Source organism: Cavia porcellus, unplaced genomic scaffold (assembly GCF_034190915.1).
Source record: "Cavia porcellus strain 051 isolate PalLab524CR breed Dunkin Hartley unplaced genomic scaffold, mCavPor4.1 scaffold_9, whole genome shotgun sequence".
Lineage (NCBI taxonomy): Eukaryota > Metazoa > Chordata > Mammalia > Rodentia > Caviidae > Cavia > Cavia porcellus.
Window position 1 is genome coordinate 17,106,508 of NW_026947492.1, and position 24,219 is coordinate 17,130,726.

At 37.1% G+C, this 24,219-nt stretch overlaps 1 protein-coding gene and 1 pseudogene across 1 annotated transcript; both read right to left on the reverse strand.

Annotated features, from left to right (window-relative positions):
- Nucleotides 1–6,212: 6,212 nt before the first annotated feature.
- LOC100720258 (olfactory receptor 10D3-like) lies at nucleotides 6,213–10,035 on the reverse strand (annotated as a pseudogene).
- Nucleotides 10,036–17,243: 7,208 nt separating this feature from the next.
- LOC100719982 (putative olfactory receptor 10D4) lies at nucleotides 17,244–18,218 on the reverse strand. The gene has a single exon (XM_003472597.3). The coding sequence runs from the start codon at nucleotides 18,216–18,218 to the stop codon at nucleotides 17,244–17,246; it is 975 nt and encodes a 324-aa protein (XP_003472645.3).
- Between the last annotated feature and the right edge of the window lie 6,001 nt (nucleotides 18,219–24,219).

The following is a 24,219-nucleotide window of genomic DNA, read 5'->3' on the forward strand; positions in this document are numbered from 1 at the left end:
TGAGAACATTTCACAATTTGTTCAAACCAGATACATTTTCCCAAGTTCTATTCTTGAGAACTTTCTACAAGAACAGTTTTCTAAAATTCAAAATGAAAACTGATATTGCACAATTTCTCAAGGCTCACGTTTATGATGTTTACCTTTACAATTTATCAAAAGTGCTGCACAATTCTGGATGGTAAATATTTGTAGAATGCTAGCTGAAGATGAAATATTTTCTCTCAGTTCTCTAAGATTTTTAAAATTGCATTTGTTTAAATAAGACAAAAATATGGAGACTAATTTCCAAAATTTAGCAGAAAGCAACCTTTTTTTTTTTTGTCTTTTTCCTTTTTATTGGTATGGGGATACCAATAAAAACTCACGACTGCCTGCTTGCAAGGCAGGCGCTTATGCCGCTGAGCTAAATCCCCAGCTCCCAGAAAGCAAACTTTAATACTAATTCTGAGCTATAAAACAATCAGAATAACTTCAGCAAATAGAATCTAAGGACTGTAATTGTCTATTTTTACTTATAACTAGGAATTAAAATGGAAAATCAGCTGTTTTATAGACTTACCAATTCCAAGTATACTGGTATTTTGTCTAGAATAAAAAAGAAATGATGTAAACTGGAAAATATTTAAGACAAGCAAAATTCAAAAAATGAAGAATAAAAAATAAACACAACTATGTGCTGAGGTGTGAAAATGCAAAGAAAAGTAAACAGAGTCATAAAAGCCTATATGTAGAGAGTTGGAGCCACAGCTCAGTGGTGCAAGTGCCTGCCCAGCAAGTGCAAAGTCCTGAGTTCAATTCCCAGTGTTCAAAAAAGAAAACCCATAGGGGCAACATAGCAAAATCCTACAGGCAACAAATTCTCTTAATGCCACGTTCGGACATGACCATGAGATGGGCTGAATGGAATGCAGACTGAAGAGCCACTTGGAGTTACACAGGAGAAAAGGGTTTCCTTTGATGACTTAAGGAGTTTCAAATACAACCCACTGTGAGTGAGATTTGAACAATAAATGTGCATGTTCAACCAAATTGTAATATAATTAGTCAACTTTACTCAGAGAGCTGCATTTTTGGGTTATTTGGAAATGTCAGAAGTCCCTTTACCAATTTAACTGCTAGCCAGTATTTCCAGCACCTCGCCTAATTTTTTAATTGCTACCTACAATATCTTCACAATAAATAAACATAAGTTGTTCAAAAGATAGAACCTAATAGATTCTGCTAGCCTGGGATTTAACTACATCCTCTCAACTCGGTGCCAGACCCAGAAAAACAACTTCTCTCTTCAAGAGTAACTTCTATATTCTCCTGGGGGTTCCAGAGATAAACCTCGTGCTCCCTTGGGATTGGAGAGGTCCAATCCCAAGTCTCTACAACCACCCAAGCCTCCACCCCCCACCCCAAGTAATTTTTCTGTTTCCTGTTTTACACAGGCAGATGCTCCTTCTAGTCAGTGGTTAATATGTCATTTTGCCCACCTCCCAAACTGCTCCCCCAGCCAAAACTGATAAAAGTCCCACTTCTTTGTTCTTGTTGAGAGCTTATGTGCCTCCTGCCCTGTGAAGCTCTCCTATGCCCCCATTAAAGGGCTCCTCCTTCATCTCCTTATCTCTCATTTTCTCTGTGCTGCTTCAGATTGAGTGTCCAACATAATCAGTACCTTCTTTCAATATTTAATAAAAGTGTCAGTTACATGCTAAAAAGGTAAGGATCACCAGTTTACTTAACAATAAATGATGAGCAGCGTTGTGTCAGTGTAGAATAGACTACATCACAATAGCAATTAAGTCAAAATTCCAGGGACTATACAGAGCACAAATTATTTCTTAGTCATGAAAAGTTTCAGATAGGACTGCTTTCTTGGCTTCCAGAGTCCCCCTGTTAGGGAGAAAGGGGATAGGAAGGACCCTGACATTGTCCCATGCACAGTCTTGTAGGGTGGGTCACACGGAAATATGCAGAAACTATAATAGGGTCCAGTGCAACTCTCAAGGAATCAGAGTTACCCTCTGCTTTTGTGTCCAGGGGAAAATAGAAGAAAACAAGACTTGGTGTGTGTGTGTGTGTGTGTGTGTGTGTGTGTGAGAGAGAGAGAGAGAGAGAGAGAGAGAGAGAGAGAGAGAGAGAGAGAGAAAGAGAGAGATATTTCATTTTTCCGAAGCATTTTAGTGAAGACAGTAAGACAGAGAAAAATACTATGGAATAAGGATAAAACATCTTGAATATTGGGAAAAGGAATAGAATATTGGGGTAAAAGGAGGGGAAAACTTTCAATGATGGTGGAGACTTAGAATGATCAGGATGAGAGCCATGGGAGAATTGAAGAAAATCAAGGCTTTATGCAAATGCACATGATGATCCAAGGTTTGGTAAGACTAGAACATAACAGTGTGGTTTGTGGGCAGCAGAAGTTACTTCTGCAGTATCATAGTGGGTGTGTTCCTGAAAATAGAAATCTTCCATTAATGTAATGATTGTATAGACTTTCTAATACTATTCTCTAAAGAAAACATGTTTGTGCTTATATTCAACAACTCTTTTTCACTTAGGATTATAAATATTGAAAATAAGAAAATTCTGTTGTTGAGCAGTGACAAATGGTGGAAACTTTTAGTTATAGCACAAGTTCAGAATCACAAATTTAGAGAAGCCAAAACTTCTATATGATTTCATGTGACTCAATAGCATTTCAATCGAATTGGATCATATATTAATGTAATTTTCATCTCATTTATCAAACTTACTTCATTGCTTAAATGAAAACTAAGCAGAAAATACAAAAATATTATTCTGTTAAAGAAATGGATTAATGAGCTTTTCATTTTCTTTAGTGTATAGTATACACATAGGATATCCTGGATAGATTCTAGAAGTCTGTTCTCTAAATATTGGCAATTATGTGTTATATGCTGATATGGAAAAGTGATTGGTATAGTCTCCACCAAAACTGAAAAGAAATAAGCCCCCAAATGAGACTCTCCACAGATGAATGCATTTTATAATAATATATTTCCATTCATGGAGCTATGATTCACTGTGATGGCAGATGTTCCACTTCTGACACAGTATCTCTCACTAAGGATGTTCCATAAGGATGTTCCCTTCTCTAGCCCATAGAGACAGCTACTCCTAATACAAAGCAGGGCTGAATAGCCAAAGGTCAAGGGAGAAAGGAGATGCCCCTCAAGCATGCAGTGCAAACAGGAAGAAATAGTTAGGTCCTACTTACTTTTCTTACTGTTGAGATAAAATATCCAAAACCCAGAGTTAAAGGATGAATGTTATTTGTCTCATGGATCATAGAGGTTTCAGTGCATAGCTGACTGGCTCCAAGACAGGATGGCATGGCAGAGTTCTACCACAGAGGATAAACTGCCCATGACAAATCAAGGCAGGCAAAAAAAAAAAAAAAAAAAACAAGTAGCAAATGAAAATAGTAACCCTCTTTTTGTCCCTTGTATCTTATATAACACTCAGGATTCTTCATCCTAGTGAGGCACTAGGATTATTCAATCCCAGCTTCGTAAACTTGATTTATGAAAACCCTGCCTGTGACCACATGAATATTTGAGGGTTCATCTAGATATAAGCCATAACAACCTGTAAGTAGTGTATTACATGTGACACAGGTGCAAAAGAAAATGTTTCTGGTAAGAGTAAAAAGATGTGAGAAATAGTAGGTTTAGAAGAAATTGGAGTGGTTATAGATAAACATAGTGCCATTTATAAAATGGAGTAGAAATGAATAAGCAAGAACAGACTACCAATAATGTATATAATAAGCAAAAGATATTTGAAACAGTAACATAGACCATCTTTAACTAGACTTACCATTAAAAGCTAAACAAAGACTTGAGTTACTTGAGTCAAAAATAAAAAAACAAGCATGATTGAAATTATATATATATATATATATATATATATATATATATAAGTAACAATAGAAACAACTGTATGTCAGTAAATTAAGTAACTTAGAATAGCTGTCAAATTCTTAAAAGATATATATGACAAACAGGTTACAGAAGAAAAATTAAATACAACTATAAAAAGTAAATATCTTTAATGGTAATCATCAAAATTACCTACAAGTGAAGACCCAGAACTCTACTTTGCTATAGTTCTATGAAAGTATTGATACCAATTGTTCAAAACCCTTCCCCCAAAACAAGAGGGAAAAACTTTCCAGAACTATTCTATCAAACCAGAATTATCCTGATACAAGTATGTCATCACAGAAAAGAACAAAATGACAAGCCAATATCTGCTAATAGTATGTATACCACAATCCTCAACAAGATACTCACACAATGAATTCACCAAGTATAAAAAGATTTATATATCTTAACCAAGTGAAGATTTATCCCAAATATTCAACTTCGACTGACTTTCAAAAGTCAATTAATGTTATACACAATAATCAAAACTGCTTGCACATAGGAACCGCATAATCATCCCAATAAACACAAAAAGCACTTGACAAAAATATTTCGCCATCATAGAAATATTCAACAAACTAGAAGCACATGGAACTTCTTTAATATAATGAATGATATCAATGAAAAACCCACAGTGAACAAATATTTGATGGTAAAATACTGGATGCTTTGCCTTAAGGTGAGGAGGAAGAAAAGAATATTTGTCCTCAGAATTGCCAGTTCACGTTGCACAAGAGTTTCTAACCACAGCAATTAAGAAAAAAAAAAAAAAAAGGTTTAAAAAATCCACAAAGGAAAGAATAGACAAACTATTTCTATTTACAAAGTATAAAGTGGTATACACTAAAATCCTAAGATATCCACTAAATTAGTACTAATAACCTAAGATCATATGCAAAAATCAATTGTGCTTTATATAACAACAATTAAAAATTTTCAAAGGACACAAGGAAATAATTTTATTTATAGTAGCATCTAGAAGAATAAAATATGAGGAATAAATATAACCAAGAAAGTCAAAGAATTCTGAACTTAAAGATTAAAAACCACAAAATGTTATTGAACACATTAAAGGATATCTAGACAAATGGAAAACTATGTTATGTTCCTGGATTAGAAGACTTAATATTGTTAGGTTGGCAAGTCTTACCAAATTAATCGACAGATTCAGTATATTCCCTATAATAATCTCAGCAGCCTGCCTTGTAGAAATTGATGCAGAATAGCAGGAATTAATGCAAACACTTCAAAAAAAGAACTAGAAAGTAGACTTCACACTTCCCAGTTTCAAACTGGAGTAAAAGGCAGTGATAATTAAGACAGTGTGGTCTGCCATAAGGAATAGATATAAATGGATCAGAGGATTAGAACTGAGAAGCACTAAATCAAAAAAGTATCTATGAAGCGAAGATCATTCAATGGGTAAAAATAATCTCAATGATGGCCCTGAAACAATTGGATGTCAACATTCGAAAGAATGAATGTGAACCTGTATCTCACACAACACATAAAGATTAATCCAAAATGAATTTTAAGTCTAATTTAAGAACCAAACTATAAAACACAGAAGAAAATATAAGAGTAAATCTATATGACCACTGCTTTTCAATGGTTTCAAGGGACCATGATAAAAGCATAAATAATAAAAGAAAAGATAAATAACCAGTACATCATCAAAATGTAAAGTGATTCTGCATAAATAGCATTGCCAGTAAGGTAAAGGACAAAAGTCCACAATAGGAGAAAATACTGGTACATCACACAATTATTTTCTAAATAAGACATATAGAAGGTCAAGAACCAAATGAAATAATATCTAACATCAATAGTCATCAGGGAAATTCAAACAAAAGCAATAATAATATAATACATTATATCATTAGAATAAGTATAAAACAATTTTTAAAAATAAGAAACAAAAGATACAAGCAAGGATATAGTCAAACTGGACTCCTGTGATACTAAGAATGTGAAAAGGTGAAGACATAGTGAAAAAAATGAGGACACCAAGATAATCATATGATCAAATTCATATAAATATCATTTAATTTATATATTTATCTCTAAAGTGCATAGCACAGTACACAGTGTGGCAAATATTGAAAACTTTTGAAGAATAAATTATTGTATAAACATACAAACATTAATTTCACTATAAACTGTACAATGTCACCTTCTTGCTACAAACCCCACACAGAAACCAGATAAAATATGAGGCCCTGCATTCAGATGAATGCCAGGCAAAGTGCAAAGATGACCGTGGTGTGAAGCTCACCCCCCACAGGGGTGCACCCCTTGGCTCAGTGCCTTCCTCAGAGCCAACTTTACCTCTTTGTTTCTCAAGGAATAAATCAAAGGATTCAGAGAAGGCGTCACAATATTATTCAGCACCTGAACCATAGAATCCAGCCAGGGGCCGGAAGCAGGCTGCAGATAAATGAGGATCACCAGAACGGAGGTCAAGTAGGCACTACAAGTGGAGAAGGCTCGGCTCCTGCCTTCCAATGAACTAATTTTTAATATGGACAGAGCAATACAGGTGTAGGAAGTGAGGATAAGGAGAAAACACAGGAGCGCAACCATCCCCACGTTGGTGAAACTCACCACCTGCACTAGGGTGATGTCTGCACAGGCCAGCGGCAGCACCACGGGGATATCACAGAAAAAGTTGTGCACCTCACTTGGGCCCAGTAGGGTAACCTGAAGATGAGGAAGGTGAGGACAGATGCATGCAGACAGCTCCCCAGCCAGTTGCGTAGAGCCATGGCGACACACACAATATAGCTCATGATGACTGTGTACTGCAGAGGGTGACAGATGGCAGCAAAGCGGTCATAGGCCATCACTGTGTACAGGAAGCACTTGGTGCAGCCCAGGAAGTGGTAGAAGAAGAGCTGAGAGGCACAGCCCTGGTAAGAGGTGGTGCGGCTTTGCCCCATTAAGTAGAGTATCATTTTGGGAGAACTCACCGAAGGGAAAAAGATGTCTAACACTGACAGGTTTCCCAGGAAGAAATACATAGGAGTGTGGAGGTTGGCGGAGGTGAGGATGGCCAGAAGAATGAGCAGGTTTCCGAGGAACGTGAGCAGGTAGAAGGCCAGAAAAAGGACAAAGAACACATTTTCCAGCCAGCTGTGAGAATGATTCCCATCAGGAGAAACTCAGTTATTGCAGTGTGATTCCACATCCTCAGGTGCCTGTTAGTCCTGGAAGATGAAAGAACAACCTCACCAAGGGGATCTTTCCTGCAGCACACATATCTCCGCTCAGGAACCCACTGGAAACTGTTGATATCTACGTACCATAAAGTACTTCTAAATGGGACTCAGTCTATTTCCTGTGGTAATTAATGTGTTGCTGCATGTATGTCATCCTTGTTTTTCAAGTGTTTCCTCAAAATTAAAGGTAGGGTGGAATTAAGAACATGGAATAAGCCTCCAAATTGGATACATCTGATTTTTAGTGTCGTGTCTGCTTTCCACATCGTGACTCCCAATCATGTTGAAAAAGGTCTTTAAATTTCCCCTAAATCTCTACAAATAGTACACTATTACCTTATGGTTCTTATAAAAAATAATGTAATGCTGACACACCCAACCTTGCTTAAATGATATATTCTAATTTTAATGCTGCTTTATTCTTCAGTATTACATTGTGTGAGTACCTGGCATTAACTATTAAGGTAGAAATTTCTCAAAACTGTTTTTCCCATTATTCCTCAGAATAACTGAACAATTAAATTTGACTAGTGGATAAATAACAAAACAGAAGGGAAAATAATACTTAATATGCAATATGTATGTATATATTTGCTAGTGTTAACATCTGGCTCAATAGCAGATTTAACCTATATAAACTATTTACTGAAATTGTGCTCCCACACACCCTTGATTGAAAAATACATTGAAGGTGCTAATGTTTGCTTCTAAGAAGCCTTTACTTCACAGGCTCTTTGTAAAGAGAGTAGGAACTGTCTGGCTTACCTAATGAAGTGGATGATTCGTGAAGTTACTTTCTCTGTCAAGCAGAACAAATGAAAACTGGTGTTTGTCGAATAACACAAGAGGAAAAATATAATATGCAACTTAGGGAAAAACAACATGATGATCAATGTTAAAAAATTAACCTGCTTCAGTGCAGATTTTAGGCTTCATTATAGTTTTATGCAACAAATGAGTTCTATGCAACCACATGGAAGATTTTAAAGCCTTCATTTAGTTAGAAAGTACCGAGGATCTCATTCAGTCATTACTCAAACTCAAACAGAGTTACTCCTGCATTCTACCATCTTCCTGGAGCCCATAGAACCCTGAGAAGACTTGAACATGAAAGGAGACAGTAGCCAAAGAAAAAGCATCGACATAATGCATGGATCTGTTATCATACTGAGGTAAAACCCAGGCCCCACATTACTGCAACCACTGGTTTTGCCCTTAGAGTGTGGAAACTGAAAAGCCAGATTATGAGGCCAAAAAGGCTAAGGGTTTTTCACACTCAGACCCAGACTCTCATGTATAGAAGCCTGGAGCCAGCAGCACCTCCAGCTCTGAGGGAAGGGGCAGGATGAATCTCCTCAGGAGAGAATAAATGTCTCTAGCTTCCTTGAGGCCCTCATCCCTGGAGGCCACAGACGAAGGTGTGGCACAGAGGGAGCAATTAGAGTGCAGGAGACCCTCTCTTCCCTGCTCTCCCCTTTCCCTCCTCCCTTCCCTCAGGACTGCTCAGACTAATGCACCGATATATGGCAGCCCTTATGTACAGTCAGGTTCTGTATTTTTTTCATTTATTAGTGCCTGTATACATATACCATGTTGAAATCCCCTATGGGAAGTTGGTGCATTAACATGTTAGCTGTATTTGGTCTTTAAAGCTTTTGAATTATAACTGCTGAGCATCTTTTTCTCCACAATACACATTGGATTCAGATGTTTGAGACTTCCCAGGGGTCCTGTGCTTAGAGAATCTGCACAGGCATCATCGATTCTAATTTTATAATATTTCACTCTAATAAGAGTAAATTCATGATCATTTATAATCATGCTTATTTAAACTTCAGCTCTAGTCAATCACCATCATATTTTCTTTTTCTAGAGATTTGCCATCATTTGGCATTTATTTTAAACAGAATCATGAAATCTGTTTCCTTTTTGACCTGACTTCTTTCAATATAAAATTTTGAAATCCATCTCTTGTTTCATATGCAGTACCAGTAGTTTTCATTATTGTTTTTGATGAATTGTTTCCCATCCCATGAATAATTTTATTTCCTCAAACATAGTTTAAAAGTATAATTTATTTTGCCCAAGGGCCTCAAAAGACTTCTTGTTTAAAGTTAGGAAGTTTGAAGATCTCAAAATGGTGATCATCATCACTGAGACAAATTGAATCATTTTGGTTTGGGTGACATATTAAATCATTTAATGAATGAGGTGTAGAATTTAACATGAATGGGTAATTATCTAGTTTCAGCTAATCTTCTCAAGTTTTTCTTTCTGAGTCAAAAATCAATCCCATAATGAAACTGTGTATAATTAATAATGTACTGCAAACATTTATTTACTGTTACTCCTAAAATAAATTAAGCCTTTTATTTTGCACATAATGCCAGAAATCATTTCCCAAGAGCTTTAAACATCTCATAATTAATATTCATACCATAGAGAGAAGTTTTGAGTAATAATGTGGTTGTATATGTTGATATACCATGCAATTTTAATTTCTAGAACTACTGCTCTTGCCAAAATTCCCAATACCAAAGTTAAAAGTAGTATAACAGTGTCAAATTGTATTATTTGTTACATGTGTTAATAAACTTTCCAAATTATTGACTTACTTAACAAGTGAGTGAAAAATATTTTTTCAGGTAGAAACATTAAATGACTTTCCCAGGACACAATTTCTCAAAAGACTTACATAAGTTTTAAAGAAGAATGGGTGAATATATTACCCATGTATGAAATACATTAAAACTAATATAATTTTTCATGAAGAAATGAAATACTGTATTCACTGGAACACATCAAGGGATCTGCATATTCTTTTAAAAGGAAGAAATTTTGGTCCAAGATATAGCACAGTGTGCCTGACTGGCAAGCACAAGGTCCTGAATTTGATTCCTGGTATAGAAAGAAAGGAAGAAAGCAAGAAGGAAAGAAAGAAAGAAAGACAGACTACATTCAAAGCAAATGACTTTATAGACATTTAATTTTATCTTGGGTCTATTCATTCTTGCTACTCACTGTCTCAACACTCTTTTCTTGGTTTACTGGGGACTATCCCGACATTTTGTAGACACAGTTCATACAGGTGGACATACTTAGCTCACATACGTGGATATAATTAGTTATTTTCTCAGATATTTGTTATTTCAATTAAAATTCAGTGGGAATGGAAATGCTTCCCCTTGAGATGATAGCAGTTGCTATTGCAATTCAGAGTCCCCCAGACTCAAAATTTTTTATGATGTCAGATCTGCAGACATACACGAACGTCTGATGCCAGCCTTGCTGTCAGCAGTAGAGTTACCATGCATCATGTGGTCCAGGACCTAATAAGCCTGCTACACTTCCTGTGAGGGGCACATTGCGATATAAATGAAACTAGAATCTTTGAAAAGAATTCCAAAGCTACAAAACAGTAGTAAAATTCATTAAGTGGGGAAGAATTAAGAGTTCTACACCGACAACCTAAACCACACTCTTTAATTCAATATTGTATAACACAGTTATCAGTAATTAAATCGCATTTTGATGCAACATGACAGTGTGGGTTTTATCTCCATTATTTCTAACACAACATGGAAATGAAAGAATGAAATATCAGTAAGTCAGAGAAAACACCACCAAAGGTGATTATATGAGAAGCAGATCAAATTGTGAGCATTTTAGGAAAAATATCCTGAGCGTGTAAAGATTTGTGGATAACTGTGAGTGGCAGTGAGATGACTTAATGAGGCTCAGGAAGTGAGTCTCCACTGGGCTGACATAAAGGATCATGGCTGAGGTGACCAGCACTGAATGGCACCTCTAGTCCCTTAGTAGTAGTGGCAACTGTGATTTGCTCATCCCTTCATACCTTTAATATAACAAAGTTTTCCTAAGGATAAAGGGCATGCTTTTCTCCATGCTGAGCTAGAGACGGCTGCTTCAAATGCTTTCTCTTGTTGGAACAGTGATAAGTTTTTAAATTCTAGACGAGACTGGGAAAAGTAGCTACACTGCCAAGAACACTGTCTGAAATGGCTAAAACAGTGAAGAGATAGTCTACACTCTCCTGACATCAGAGTTTGCAGAAAAGCTGGCAAGTCAAGGTATGCATTAAAATTATTTGTTATTGTTCTTTTTAAAGTAATGTATTACAGCCCAGTAGCTGTTAGTAGAAAACAAGAACATTCAATATAAGTTCCTACGATGACTCTGATTTTCAAGTACTTTACAAGCATAATCATCAAAGTTGATTTCTTAAAATGCCAGTTCATGCATTTTCTAGGATGCTTCTGCCCTATTCTTTGGCATATTTATCCAAACCTATGTTTTCACAGACCACTCCCCTACCTTTGATTTTTGTTTAAAGCCTTTGTTGCCTCATACATTGACTATCTGCACCATATCAGCCTCTCCAGCATGTGTTATGCTATACAGGTACAGAGACTATAAATGCCTGAATCAATTATATGTCTTGTTTGGCAAGCACTGAGCTTAAAAACAGTAAAATACTAATAAATATTTGGAAGTATTCTCATGGCTGCCCTTTGATTGTGTTACAGGACAGTCATTGATGAAAATATTGAATTTATAAATCATATAGCAATCCGAAGTCTTACTAAAAGTGTCACAATCTCTATATTTCTCAAAGAAAATTTAAGTGAATAAAAAATGTTGGCTTATAGAAGAAAAGAATAGTTGTGGAATGGCATGAACATGATCAGAAAAGGTAAATCTAAAAGATATGTGATTTTCACAAAGGTAGAGTGAGTCAACGTGCACTGTTAAATAGAAAACTCTCTATATAACCTGTATTATCATGTGAAATAATTCTAAAAAGACAAGAGTTTCAGTAAAGAAAGGACTTTTATAAGGTAGAAAAATAGGTATGATTTAGAGTGATGCACACAAAATTTTTGACAATGTTTTCAAACAAAGAGCTAACCTCTCACCCACTGAATCCCCGCAGCATGTAGAAACTTGCTTATCGAGAGAAAATAAAAGCAGGCTTCATGTTATCAACATCCAAGAGGACTTTCCAGGTCCATGCTTACACCTTCCCTTGAATCAGTTTCCATGAGGGAAGCAGCTGCCATGATGTGAGGACTTGTATGTGGTTCAATGAAAGGCCCACACAGTGAGTGAGGACCTGAGGTTTTCTCTAACTGAGCCAACAGATCTTGCATCAGATAACTACTTCCCTGGGAGACAGAGTGACGCACGCTCTGAGTGATGCTTACCTGTGTGCTAAGACCATCTAGCTAAGCTATTTCTATATTCTTGCCAATTAAACCCAATAAAACCTAAATGAAAAAATGCATTCTAAATTTCCAAGTTTGAGAGTAAATTTTTACACTGTCATAACCTAATACAATTCTGTAAGCGGCTCAAAGGAGGCAAGAACTTCCACTCAGAAAGAAAGTAAAGTTGTCTGTGCAGGACAATATGACAATAGTAACTGATGATAAAGCAACTGATTACTTGGACACATTTGATTTGTTTCATGGACAGCTAGATGCAGTTCATTAATTTTCCTCTTTTAATCTTCACATGGGCCATTTATGTGACATTCTACCCAGGTCCCATCTGACACCACCCAGATAATGATTTTAAGTTAAATAATGAACCAATAATTTAATGAATAAAAGGATATTACTACACAGTGGGGAAAAGTTGAAGATATTACTTAAGGTCTGCCTATTTTTGTGACTGTTATTTATTATGTTTCCCCACTCACACCAATGTCATCACTTTTGTTTACAGGTAATTAATCAATATCCCACTGCCTCATCTATATTCTGTGTAATTAAGGGCAGGGATCACATCTGACAAAAGTAGATGTGATTAAGATTTCATTAGTTAATACATGAAAATTAACAGAGGATGTATGTCAAATAAAAAATTATAAACAGTTGTCATTATGGAGACTTTAGGATCTTTACATTCTTCTTATCAGGTAGGATGCTGTAGGAATGACATAGTAGATTGAAAGAACCCACATGCAAATATGTTCCAGTTCTTAGTTTTTGTAAGAGAATGTGTTGCAAAAGTAGATTCCGTGAGTTAAGTCAGTCCATACATATAAAATACTTTAAATACTAAAGCATAGGAGGTGGAGCAAAGATGACAGGTAGATAACAGCAGCCTACAGAGGCTCCCTAAGATAGTCAACTTAGAATTCAACATAATACAGAGTGGGGAGCCCCAAACAGAGGGAGATGAATTCTCTCATCCCAAGAAGAAACTAAGGTGAGAAGAACCATTCAAACATACATTCCCCATGCTATTATTGGAACAGCTAAAGGTTCAGTGCTCTGGCCACAGTGGGCGACTTGCTAAGCCATCTGAAGTCCCACCACTTCAACTCACTGGTGGCACAGTCACACTGAGGTTGAGGGTCAGCCAGTTGAATGGAGAGCTGAGCTGGTGGGGAGCCTGCATTGACTTGTGGTGAGTGAGGGGAATGGAGCCATTCCACAAAAAGGGGGCTGTGGCAGATGACATTCTGGGACCTGGCAGAACTGAAAAGTACAAGGGCCAAAAAGACTTCAGTCAGTTGTTCCCTTCCTGTATGGGATTGGTGGAGTGAGCAAAGCCTGGGTCATGAGATCTGGCTGAGACCCAATAGATTATCCGAAATCAATTCCCAATGCAGTGGCAAATACTAATGCAGTGAAGCCTCAGAAGTTTGACTGACCCAGAGGGGAGGCAGCACAGAGTAATTCAGTGTATGCCTCAGCAGCTTGACTGAACTGAAGGGGAGGGACCAGCATACACTGCCCCTGCTTGCAACTCACTAGCAACTGCAGTGGGAAGTGTCACCTAGCCAGTGCACTTCAGAAGAATTGTAACCAGCAAAGAAAGAAACTGAGGCCTCCTGGAAGAAAAAAAAATATGGGAAGAGGAAGCTATAGCAAAAAGTTCCCAGGTCCCAACCCTGAGAATATTGGCCCAGGACAGATAAATACAAAGGAGAATGAGAACAGCAAACATGCAATATCAGACAGGGCACCAGTGGACATAAAGAGATATCTTTGGGACTGCGTAGATGAGTTCAAAAGTGAAATATTTAGCCACGTAAAGCAAGATATGATTAATGAAAGAGATGCTAAGCACCCCTCAAGGAGACACAGATGGAAGAAGGGATGAACTCAAACAAAGGAGAGAACCATTTGATGAAGAATATAAAGAAAATATAGAATACATGAAGCAGATTTGAAGAGATTACCAAGGAATTAAAAACTCTATGGAAAGATGGCAAATGTGATTGAAATAAACTAAGGATCGATTATCCAAACTGGAGGACAGTTGTGCAGTGTGGGATTATGAAAGGAAAACATTTTTAAAAATAAGAAGCAAACAAGCAGTAATAATACAAACACTAGAAGTTGACAAAAGAATCTATAACTTGAGAATAAAGAATGTGAATGAAGAAGCAGGGGTACAAACAAAGGATCTACAAAGGCTATTCACAGAAATAATTAAGGAAAGCTTCCCAAGCATAGGAAAAGGAAATGATATTCTGATGTATGAGGCATACAGAACTCCAGCCACCTATAACCAAAACAGAGCTATACTGAGGCATATAATAATCAAGATCCCAGGAATTCAATGTAAGAACAGAATATTAAAAGAAACAGATAACCTATAAAGAAAGGCCCATCAGAATAATGGCAGACTTCACAACACAAACTATTAAGTCAAGAAGAGCCTGGAGTGAAATATTCCAAGCACTGAAGGAAAACAACCTCCAACCCAAATTGATATACCCTGCTAAACTGTCTCGAGAAATTAATAGAGAAACAAGATGCTTCCAAGATGAAGAGGAACTTGCAGAATTCGCAACCACCAATCCAACTCTACAGAGAATACTGTAAGGCATTCTAGAAAGAGAGAAAAGTACTAAGGTTCCAGGAACAGTAGCAGAGAGGCCTCAATGAATGGAGCAGAAAACAGAGTGAAGAAGATAAGCAGATAACTGATGGCAAAAAAAGAGCACAAGAGACATGAAGCAGAGAAGGTTGGTTATAGTCTCTAATATAGATGTCCTTGATACACTAAATTAAAAGAAAAGAACTACACATGGAGTAGATCAGGAGGCAGGGTCCACCAAGATGCTATTTATAGGAAATATAATTAACATGGAAAAGAGTACATGGACTGAAAGTCAAATATGAGAAAACAATGCTCTATGTGACAGAAAACCAGAGAGTAATTGGGGCAACTAGACCACTATTTGTGGAGAGGTTGGAAAGACAGGTTTTAATAGGTAAAGGAATACAGTTAGAGATCCAGAAGAGAGAAGGTTCAGAACCACTTAGGTAAATAGTAGGCTGCTCCTCCCCCAATTTAAAACCAAGGGTCTTGAACAGACCCAAAAATGCACAGTGTACCCTGGGGAAGTGAAAGGAGAGGGAGAGTCTTAAAGATGACAGAAGATATTGTTAATAGTGTATCAGGATTTAAAACCCACAATACTCACACCACTCTGATTATATTTTATTTTTTGATAGATTTTATTCTGTCCCAGCTTGTCTACTTAATTAGATTTGCAGACACAGACAGCTATCCCAAAAAACATCAGGATATAGCACAATAATCATCTTTAATTTCCTATTATCTTAATCTGGAGTCCTGTATGACTTATACTGTTTTATCATGACTGATCTTAGTTAAATCTGCTTTGTTTGATTGCTGTTTGGTATTGACAGATTTTATTCAAAACTGATTTGACTGAAAGTATATAACAGAACAAGTCAGAATAAAGTATACTAAAGATCATACAGTGAAATTGGTACAGAACTTCACAGCAGGTTACCGGGATAACAGTAATAGGTATCACAGTATGTTTTGTTATCTTTATAATAGTTTTTCTTTCAATCACACATATCAAAATGAGATGAAAGATAGAACACTATAGAACTTATGAAAACAATAATGAATAGAGCAGTACCATTAATCAGAAAAGAGCAAAACAGTAACAAAAATATTTGCCTTCAAAGAAATGGTAGAAGGAAGTCCCCCTTATTTGCTATGGTCAAGGAGGATAGGGGAAGTGGGATATTTGACTCTAGGCCATGTAGCAGTATAGTGAACCTACTGCTACAAGGAGTAGCAAGGAGGCAGGATGGTCATTTGGTTTCACAGCGTCCTTAGTTCCAACATGGCATGGATCTCAGGAGCTGCTGCTGGTTCTTCCCCTGGAAGAGCTGCAGTCAGCCAGACCATCACCACTTACTAGGAGGTGCTTGCCTGGCTTCCCAGTGTCCTAAGTTCCAACATGATGTGTTTTCTATTCTGAAATAAATTTGATGAAATGAGAAATATTGAGCTGGAAATACGCTCAAAATATATAAAAATAATGTTCAAGCTTTAATATCTGTTAACTATAGTTACACTAAATTATCATAAAGTGAGGTTTTCCCCAATGGAGAGGAATTTCTAGCTTATGAAATCTTTACAAAATTATAAATTTTTACAATATCTCATCTCGAATCCATTCTCACATTTTAAACCATATTTTGATGGCCACTTCCTTACTTGAGAGTTAATTACATTCAACCCGTTTCTTTGCAATGAAAGACAAAAATTTCCAAGTTATTTTGTAAGAGGAACAGATGACTGTTGCCAGAGAAGTTATAAAGATAGTATAAACATATTATCGAATTATAGAATCGTATGTTTGAATTTCTCACCCTGTCCACTGTAATTACTAGCTTCTCACTGAGTGATAAAAGAGACACTTCCATAGAAACTACCAAACAATAAGACATAAATTTGAAAAGGATGAGAAGAAAGTTTGGTGAGGAAGTCAGTTTCCTATTAGAAAATAGCATTTTCATGAAAACTAAAGAAAACAACGTTCTAATGCATATTGAGCACATTTTGGTAAATGTAAAAATGAAAACATTCTGGGTTAACCTAAAAAATAGTTCTTCATGGGTGTAAACCCAATTTCAATGTGATGAAATGACTGTCGCAACTCAAAAGTAATGACATATGTTAACTTTGCCAAGCTTAATACTTGGTGGTAGTAAAATGATGAAAAAGGAAGTCCTGGAGCTGAAAAAACTGCCTAAAGAGAAATTGCCCCTATTCCTTAGAGCCCAGCAAGGCAGGTCATTTGTCCTAACACCTTCTGCAGGGCCAATTTCACATCCTTGTTTCTTAAGGAATAAATCACTGGGTTGAGGGAAGGAGTTACAACATTGTTTAACACCTGAACAGCAGCATCTAGCCAAAGGCTGGAAGCAGGCTTGAGGTAGACAAGAATCACAGGTCCATAGGCCAAGAGGATGGAAACCAGGTGGGCACTGCAGGTGGAAAAGGCTCTGTGCCTGCCTTCAGAGGAGCGGATTTTCAGTATGGAGAAAATGATATGCATATATGAAGTGAGGATAAGGATAAAACACAAGAGTGCAACCACACCCACATTGGTGAAACTCACCATCTGTGCTAGGGAGGTGTCTGCACAGGCCAGGGGAAGCACCATGGGGATATCACAGAAAAAGCTATGCACTTGGTTAGGTCCACAGTAGGGTAACCTGAAGGTGAGGAAGGTGAGGAAACTCCCATGGACACAGCCGCCCAGCCAGGTGCCCAGTGTCAGGCCAAAACACAGTTTGGGGTTCATGATGATCGTGTATCGCATAGGGTGACAGATGGCCACAAAGCGGTCATAGGCCATCACGGTATACAGGAAACACTCAGTGCCACCCAGAGTATGGTAGAAGAAGACCTGGGAAGCACAGCCCTGGTAAGAGATGGTGTAGCTTTGTCCCAACAAGAAGACCATCATCTTGGGGGAGTTCACAGAAGGGAAAAGTATGTCAAACACAGAGAGGTTTGCCAGGAAGAAATACATGGGGGTGTGGAGGTTGGAGGAAGCCAGAATGGTGAGGAAAATGAGCAGGTTGCCCAGCAAGGAGAAAGTATAGAAAGTCAGGAACACAACAAAGATCATGTCCTCCAGCCCTTGAGTATTAGGAATCCCCAAGAGGATGAACTCGATCACAGAGGTGTAGTTTCTCATGCTCAGAGGGCACATGGTCCTGGAAAAGCAATAAAGTAGCATGATGTAAGATCAGAGAAACCAAGAATATCTTCCTAACAAAGTGATTCTGCTGAAGGCAGTGGATATAAGCTAAAAAATGGGCATTAAGCAAAAAGGTCCTACAATAAATCTGCTATTGAGGTTAAATTATAAAATGAATCATAAAACAACAGAAAATTTATTTTATAAACAGAAAATAACTACATAAACCAACTCATTTGACTATCTCCTAATCTGGTTCATCATCGGACAAATTATTGTATTTCAGAGCCATCTGTCTTTCCCAAGAAAAACGTGTGTTCAGGTACCATGTCACTCAAATATTACACATGTCATAATTCATTTGTAAAACGAACACCTGCTTAAATATATGTACAAAAATAGGAATTAAAGCAAAAATTATGACTGCTTAAATATATGTACAAAAATAGGAATTAAAGCAAAAATTATGACTATCTTTGTATTATTTTTACTTTCAATAATCCTGTTTACATCTTCATCATTTATATTCAAAAGAAAAGAACATTATTTGTATTTATAACCTCATCATACACATACAAAAAATTGTTGTGCCCAGAAAAAGGCATTGTACCACAATAGGAAACAACTATGATATATGAACAGAAATATCCTGCTCTGTAAATTTTACTTCTGTACCATAAACAATGGCATGTAATATTAGTAACATTAATAAAATTTAGCTTTATTGGTTAATATTTCCACTAGATAAACCTAGGGAACAACCTGAACCAGATTTTCTGAAGCACCAGTTTATATTTTTGCATTCCACTATCACTTAAACTTTTATGCTACCAGAAGATAAATCTGATTTTCCTCCATTGTGACCAGGATTTGTTCACAGGAAGTAATCTGATAAGTGCATTCATGGTTCACAGACTGTTGCACAGTTCATTCCCTGAAATGCTTCAATTTGGCAATGGCAGAGATTTATGCTGTGGGTGAAATTCCCATTGAGGGTAACACAGGAAAGAGCAAAGGGGTTAAGGAAGCAGGGGATCTTCAGGAAATGTATTGTCTTTTCCATCTCATGCCCTGTATAAGATTTGTCCTTTTCTGGGGGTCTGAGCAGACTCAGAACTAACAGAGATATCAGTGGAAGGAAAAAAAAAAATTCTTGCAGTCTCAGAAGATATTTAACCTTCACCCTTGGATGAGGGCCATCTATTTAATGTCACACAAAATCACTATCTCCTGCCAGAAAAAGAGAAATAAATAAAACAAGGTTCCCTTCCTTGCTCCCTCAAGGGTGAATAAAACTGATGCCTAAAGTTAACCTGACTCTACATCTGCTATCTAGAGGGATCTCAGTAACAAGCTCTCTGAGTGCCATGTGCTCAAAAGAAAAGTAGATATTTTCAGCTCATAGAGGTTTTATGAGATTGATATAAAAAGCTGTGATCTCTCTTTGTCACTTATTAGTAAATATGTAATAAATCCCTTTAAGTACTAAACATTCTTGCAAGACTGAGGAAAAAATAATGATATATTAGCAAAAACATCAAGATATAATGAAAATAAAACTAGAAATGGACATTACCATATCAATAAGATTATGAAAAGAATTTATTTACTTTTAATTAATACAAAATACTGTATATATTTATTGAACTTGTTTTTTTTTTCTTGAGAAACAGTAAAACTTTATGCACTTCTGTTCTTTTGCCATTCACAGAAAATCAGACAAAGTAAAATTTCCCATTTACCAAGATAAATGGCCTCTTTAACCTGAACTCAAAACATCAAAGATTTGGCCCAATGAACACACATACCCTCCCTACACCCTCTGAGCTATCCCTTGTCACCTCAAGACAAAGCTTTGATTGCACTAGCCTTAGCCAGGTAGAGTGGCCCTTGCCTTTTTGCGTTTTACAGTCTAGGAGGCTGAGGCAAGGAGAGGGATGACAATTATGAGCAATTTAAGCAACTTAGCCATATAGTGTGGAATGATTTCAAAGCAAAAAAATATTTCTAATGAGAATATCATTGAATAAGAACTCATTGTGCTTGCTTCTCACCATTACCAAAGTGGGGGAAAATAGCAAGACACATATGTCAGAGAAATGTTAGTTTTCTCAGACACAAAAGAATGACTACTTTAAATATTCTTGCAGAATTTTTAAAAAAGAAAACACTTTAGAGCCTAGAAGTATACAACCTTTCCTTCAATATGAACACTACTATTGCTAGCTTAATAACCAAATTCAAACTGTTAAATGGTCAGCTGTTTACCTACCCAACGTAGTGTGGACATCACAAAGTATCTTAGCTACACTCTCAACATCCTGCTTAGAGTCATCTGCAAAAAGCAGTCCACAGGGAAGATAGTGGATGGATAAGTGGCAAGGTAAGGAGCCTCTCTGAGAGAAACAGCTCAGATGCTAGAATTTAACACCATGGAGAAGACCAGATGAAAGGAGAGAGTTTACCATGACCCAGGAAGAAATTAAAGAAAAAGAAAAAGAAAAGAAAAGTGTGGACGGAAGCTTGCAGCTGGACATGCTCTCACCGGAGCTGGTCCCACACTGTGCAAGGCATCCTGGACTCTGACAACTCATGGTGGATTGCTCTAAAGTCGGGGGTTGGCAAGCCTAAGGACCTCTGCAGGAGGACACATTACAACAGAGAATGGAGACATCATGTAGATCTGCACTGGCCCATGATGAGTGCTCAGAATTTGGTCCTCCAACGGCGGGGGGGGGGGCAGCTGAACAATATCATGGATCGGGCAGGATGGACTTGAACTCAGAACTATAGCAGCCTCAGTTGGGTGCTCCTGTTGCAGAGAAGATTGTTGGGAACTCCTTGGGCTGGGTCATGCCCCTGGGCAGGCCCCAATATCCAGGGTATTAAGTTGCCCCTGAAACTGCCATGAACTTGTTCTATCCATGAGGCACACACAAGTTTGGTTAAGAACCTGCTGATTGACTGGCTCAGAGCGGAGGGGCCAACCTGCACTTGCCCTGCTTGCACCTCAGTGATCAACAGCAAACTTAAAAAGACAGCAATCCCTAGCCAGTACTCTACAGAGCAATCATAACCAGTACAGAAAAGGCCTAGGACCTTACACATGTCTAGAGGAAACCAGAAACATGACAAGAGAAATAAAAAAAAAAAAAGTCTCCAGCCACCAACTCAGGGAATATGGGTCCAGGAGAGGTAAACACAGAAGAGACTGAGGGCAGCAAACATGCAATATCAGAAACAGCATTAGCTGACAGTAAGAAATATCTTTGTGACATTATAGAACTCAAAACAGAAATACTAATACAAGTAAAGCATGATATAAGAAGATTAATAAAAGAAAGACTAAGCACCTCTCAAGAAGACACAGATGGAAGAATGGAGGAACACAGAAAAAGGAGGGAAATCTTCGATGAAGAATATAAAAAAATCTAGAATACATGAAACATATTCAAAGAGACTACCAGGAAATTAAAAACTCTATTGAAAGCTGGCAAAACTGCTTGAAAGAAACTAAAGATATACTATCAAAACTTGAAGAGATATGTGATAGTGAAAGGAAACATCTCTTAAAAATAACAAAGTACCAGGAAGTAGCAATACAAATACTAGAAGACAACAAGATGGTAATCAGGGATAAACACAAATGAAATACAAAGGCTATTCAGCAAAATAATTACGGAAAATTTTCCAAGCACAGGAAAAAGAAATGATATTCAGATATATGAGGCATACATAACTCCAGCCAGCTATAACCAAAACATATCTACACCCAGACACGTAACAATTAAGATCCCAGAAATTCAACACAAGAATGGAATATTGAAAGCTGTCAGAGAAAAGAAATATATCATCTATAAAGGAAAACCCATCAAAATCATGACAGACTTCTCAACACAAACAATCAAATCAAGAAGAGCTTGGAGAAAAGTATTACAAGCCCTGCATGAAAATATCCTCCAACCCAGATTGATGTACCCTGTAAAGCTCTCTCTCAAAATTAATGGAGAAACAAGATGCTTCCACGACAAAGATGAACTGGGGGAATTCATGACCACCTATCCAAGCCTACCAAAAATACTGAAGGACATTCTAGAGAGAGAGAGAGAAAAAAAAAAAAACACCAGCATTTCAGGAATAGTGGCAGAGAGGGCCTCAATGAACAAGGTAGACAGTAGAATGAAGGGGAAAAGTAGACAACCATTGTCAGAAAAATAGCATAGTAGAGATGAGACAGAGAAGGTTGGCTATGATCTTTAACATAGATGGCCTTGATACACTAATAAAAAGAAGCACAGGCAGAGTAGATCAGGAGATAGGGTCTATTGAGATGCTCTGTATAAGAAATATAATAAACCTGAAAAAGGATCTAAGGACGGAAAGTCAAAGATGAAAAAATAAAGCCTTATGTGACAGGGAACCATAAAAATAGTAGCAGCTTATCCAGCAGCTGCAGATAGGTTTGAAAGACATGACACTTTTGTGCAGTGGAGAACTACTCAGCTATAAGGAAGGAAAACCTTGAGGCTTTTGTAGGTAAATGAATACAACAAGATCAAGCTCAGAAGTAAAAAGGTTCAGAACCACTTACATAAATAGCGGGTTGCCACTAATCTAAAAACTAAAGGAGTTAGTGGGACACAAAATGTACAATGCACCTGTGAAAGTGAAAGGGGAGGGCTTGTCTAAAAAAGGAAGACACAGGACATTGTTAATAGTATATCAGGATTTAAAACCCACTTAATTCTCATCACTCTATTTAGTTTGATTATATTCTGTACCAGTCTGTCTATCTGAACTAGATTTGAGGGCGCAGATAGATATGTCAAAAACAGCAGGATGTACTATATTAACCATCCTTAAATTCCTATTAACTTAATTTGAAGCCCTGCTTTACTTACACTGTCTTTTTTAAAATTTTATTTTGAAAATATACAACAGAACAAGACAGAATAAAGCCAACTAAGATATTACAGTGTAATTAGTACAGAACTTCAGAGCAGGTTATCGGGATAACAGTAATAGGGGGTATCACAGTATATTTTTTATCATTATAATAGTTGTTCTTTCCAGCACACATATCAAATTGAGATGAAATATACAACACTATAGAACTTATTATAACAGAATATTGAATAGAGAAGTACTATTAATCAGAAAAGAGCAAAACAGTAATAAAGATATTTTCCTTCAAAGAGATGGTAGAAGAAAGTCGCCTTACTTGCTATGCTCAACCTCCCAGGAGACGCTCAGATTTCTGGTTCCCATTTCCTAATGGGCAGTGGGGTGGGGGGGAGACAAGGAGGGTAGGGGAAGTGGGATATTTGACTCTAGGCTGTGCATCAGTAGCTTCACTATTTCTTAGCAGGGAGGCAGGCCGGTTGATTGGTTTCACAGCGTCCTAAGTTCCAACATGGTGTGGATCTCAGGAGCTGCTGCTGGTTCTCCCCCTGGAAGGACCGCAGTCTGCCACATTGCCACTGATTACCAGGGAGGGGAGGTCTATTTACACTGTCTTATTATGCCTGATCTTATTTGAATCTGGTTTGTTAGATTGTTTTGTGTTGACTGATTTTATTTGAATCTGTTAAGTTTGGTAATATCAAGCCTGAGAATATAGACAACTACTCTGAAGACAACAAGATTCACTAGGATACCCATTCTGCTTTGACTATTACCTGCTTTTTAAGTTCTATATTGTCTCCAATGGTCTGTTTTTATTATATTGTTATGTACTGCTATGTTTAATTATACTATGCCTGATGATATAGAAAAGTCTATTGAAGATAACAAGAGACATTATAGTAACCATACAAGATCACCTTGTATTTTGGTTTTAATCTTGTCCATTCTTTTGTTTTGAATGACCCCATTTTGTTTTCTTATAAAGCCTTATGTGACAGGGAACCATAAAAATAGAAAGATCATAAAAATACAAAGATCACCTTTGTATTTTGGTTTTAATCTTGCCCATTCTTTTGTTTTGAATGACCCCATTTTGTTTTCTTTTTCATTTTGTTTTGTTCTTTTCAAAATGAAA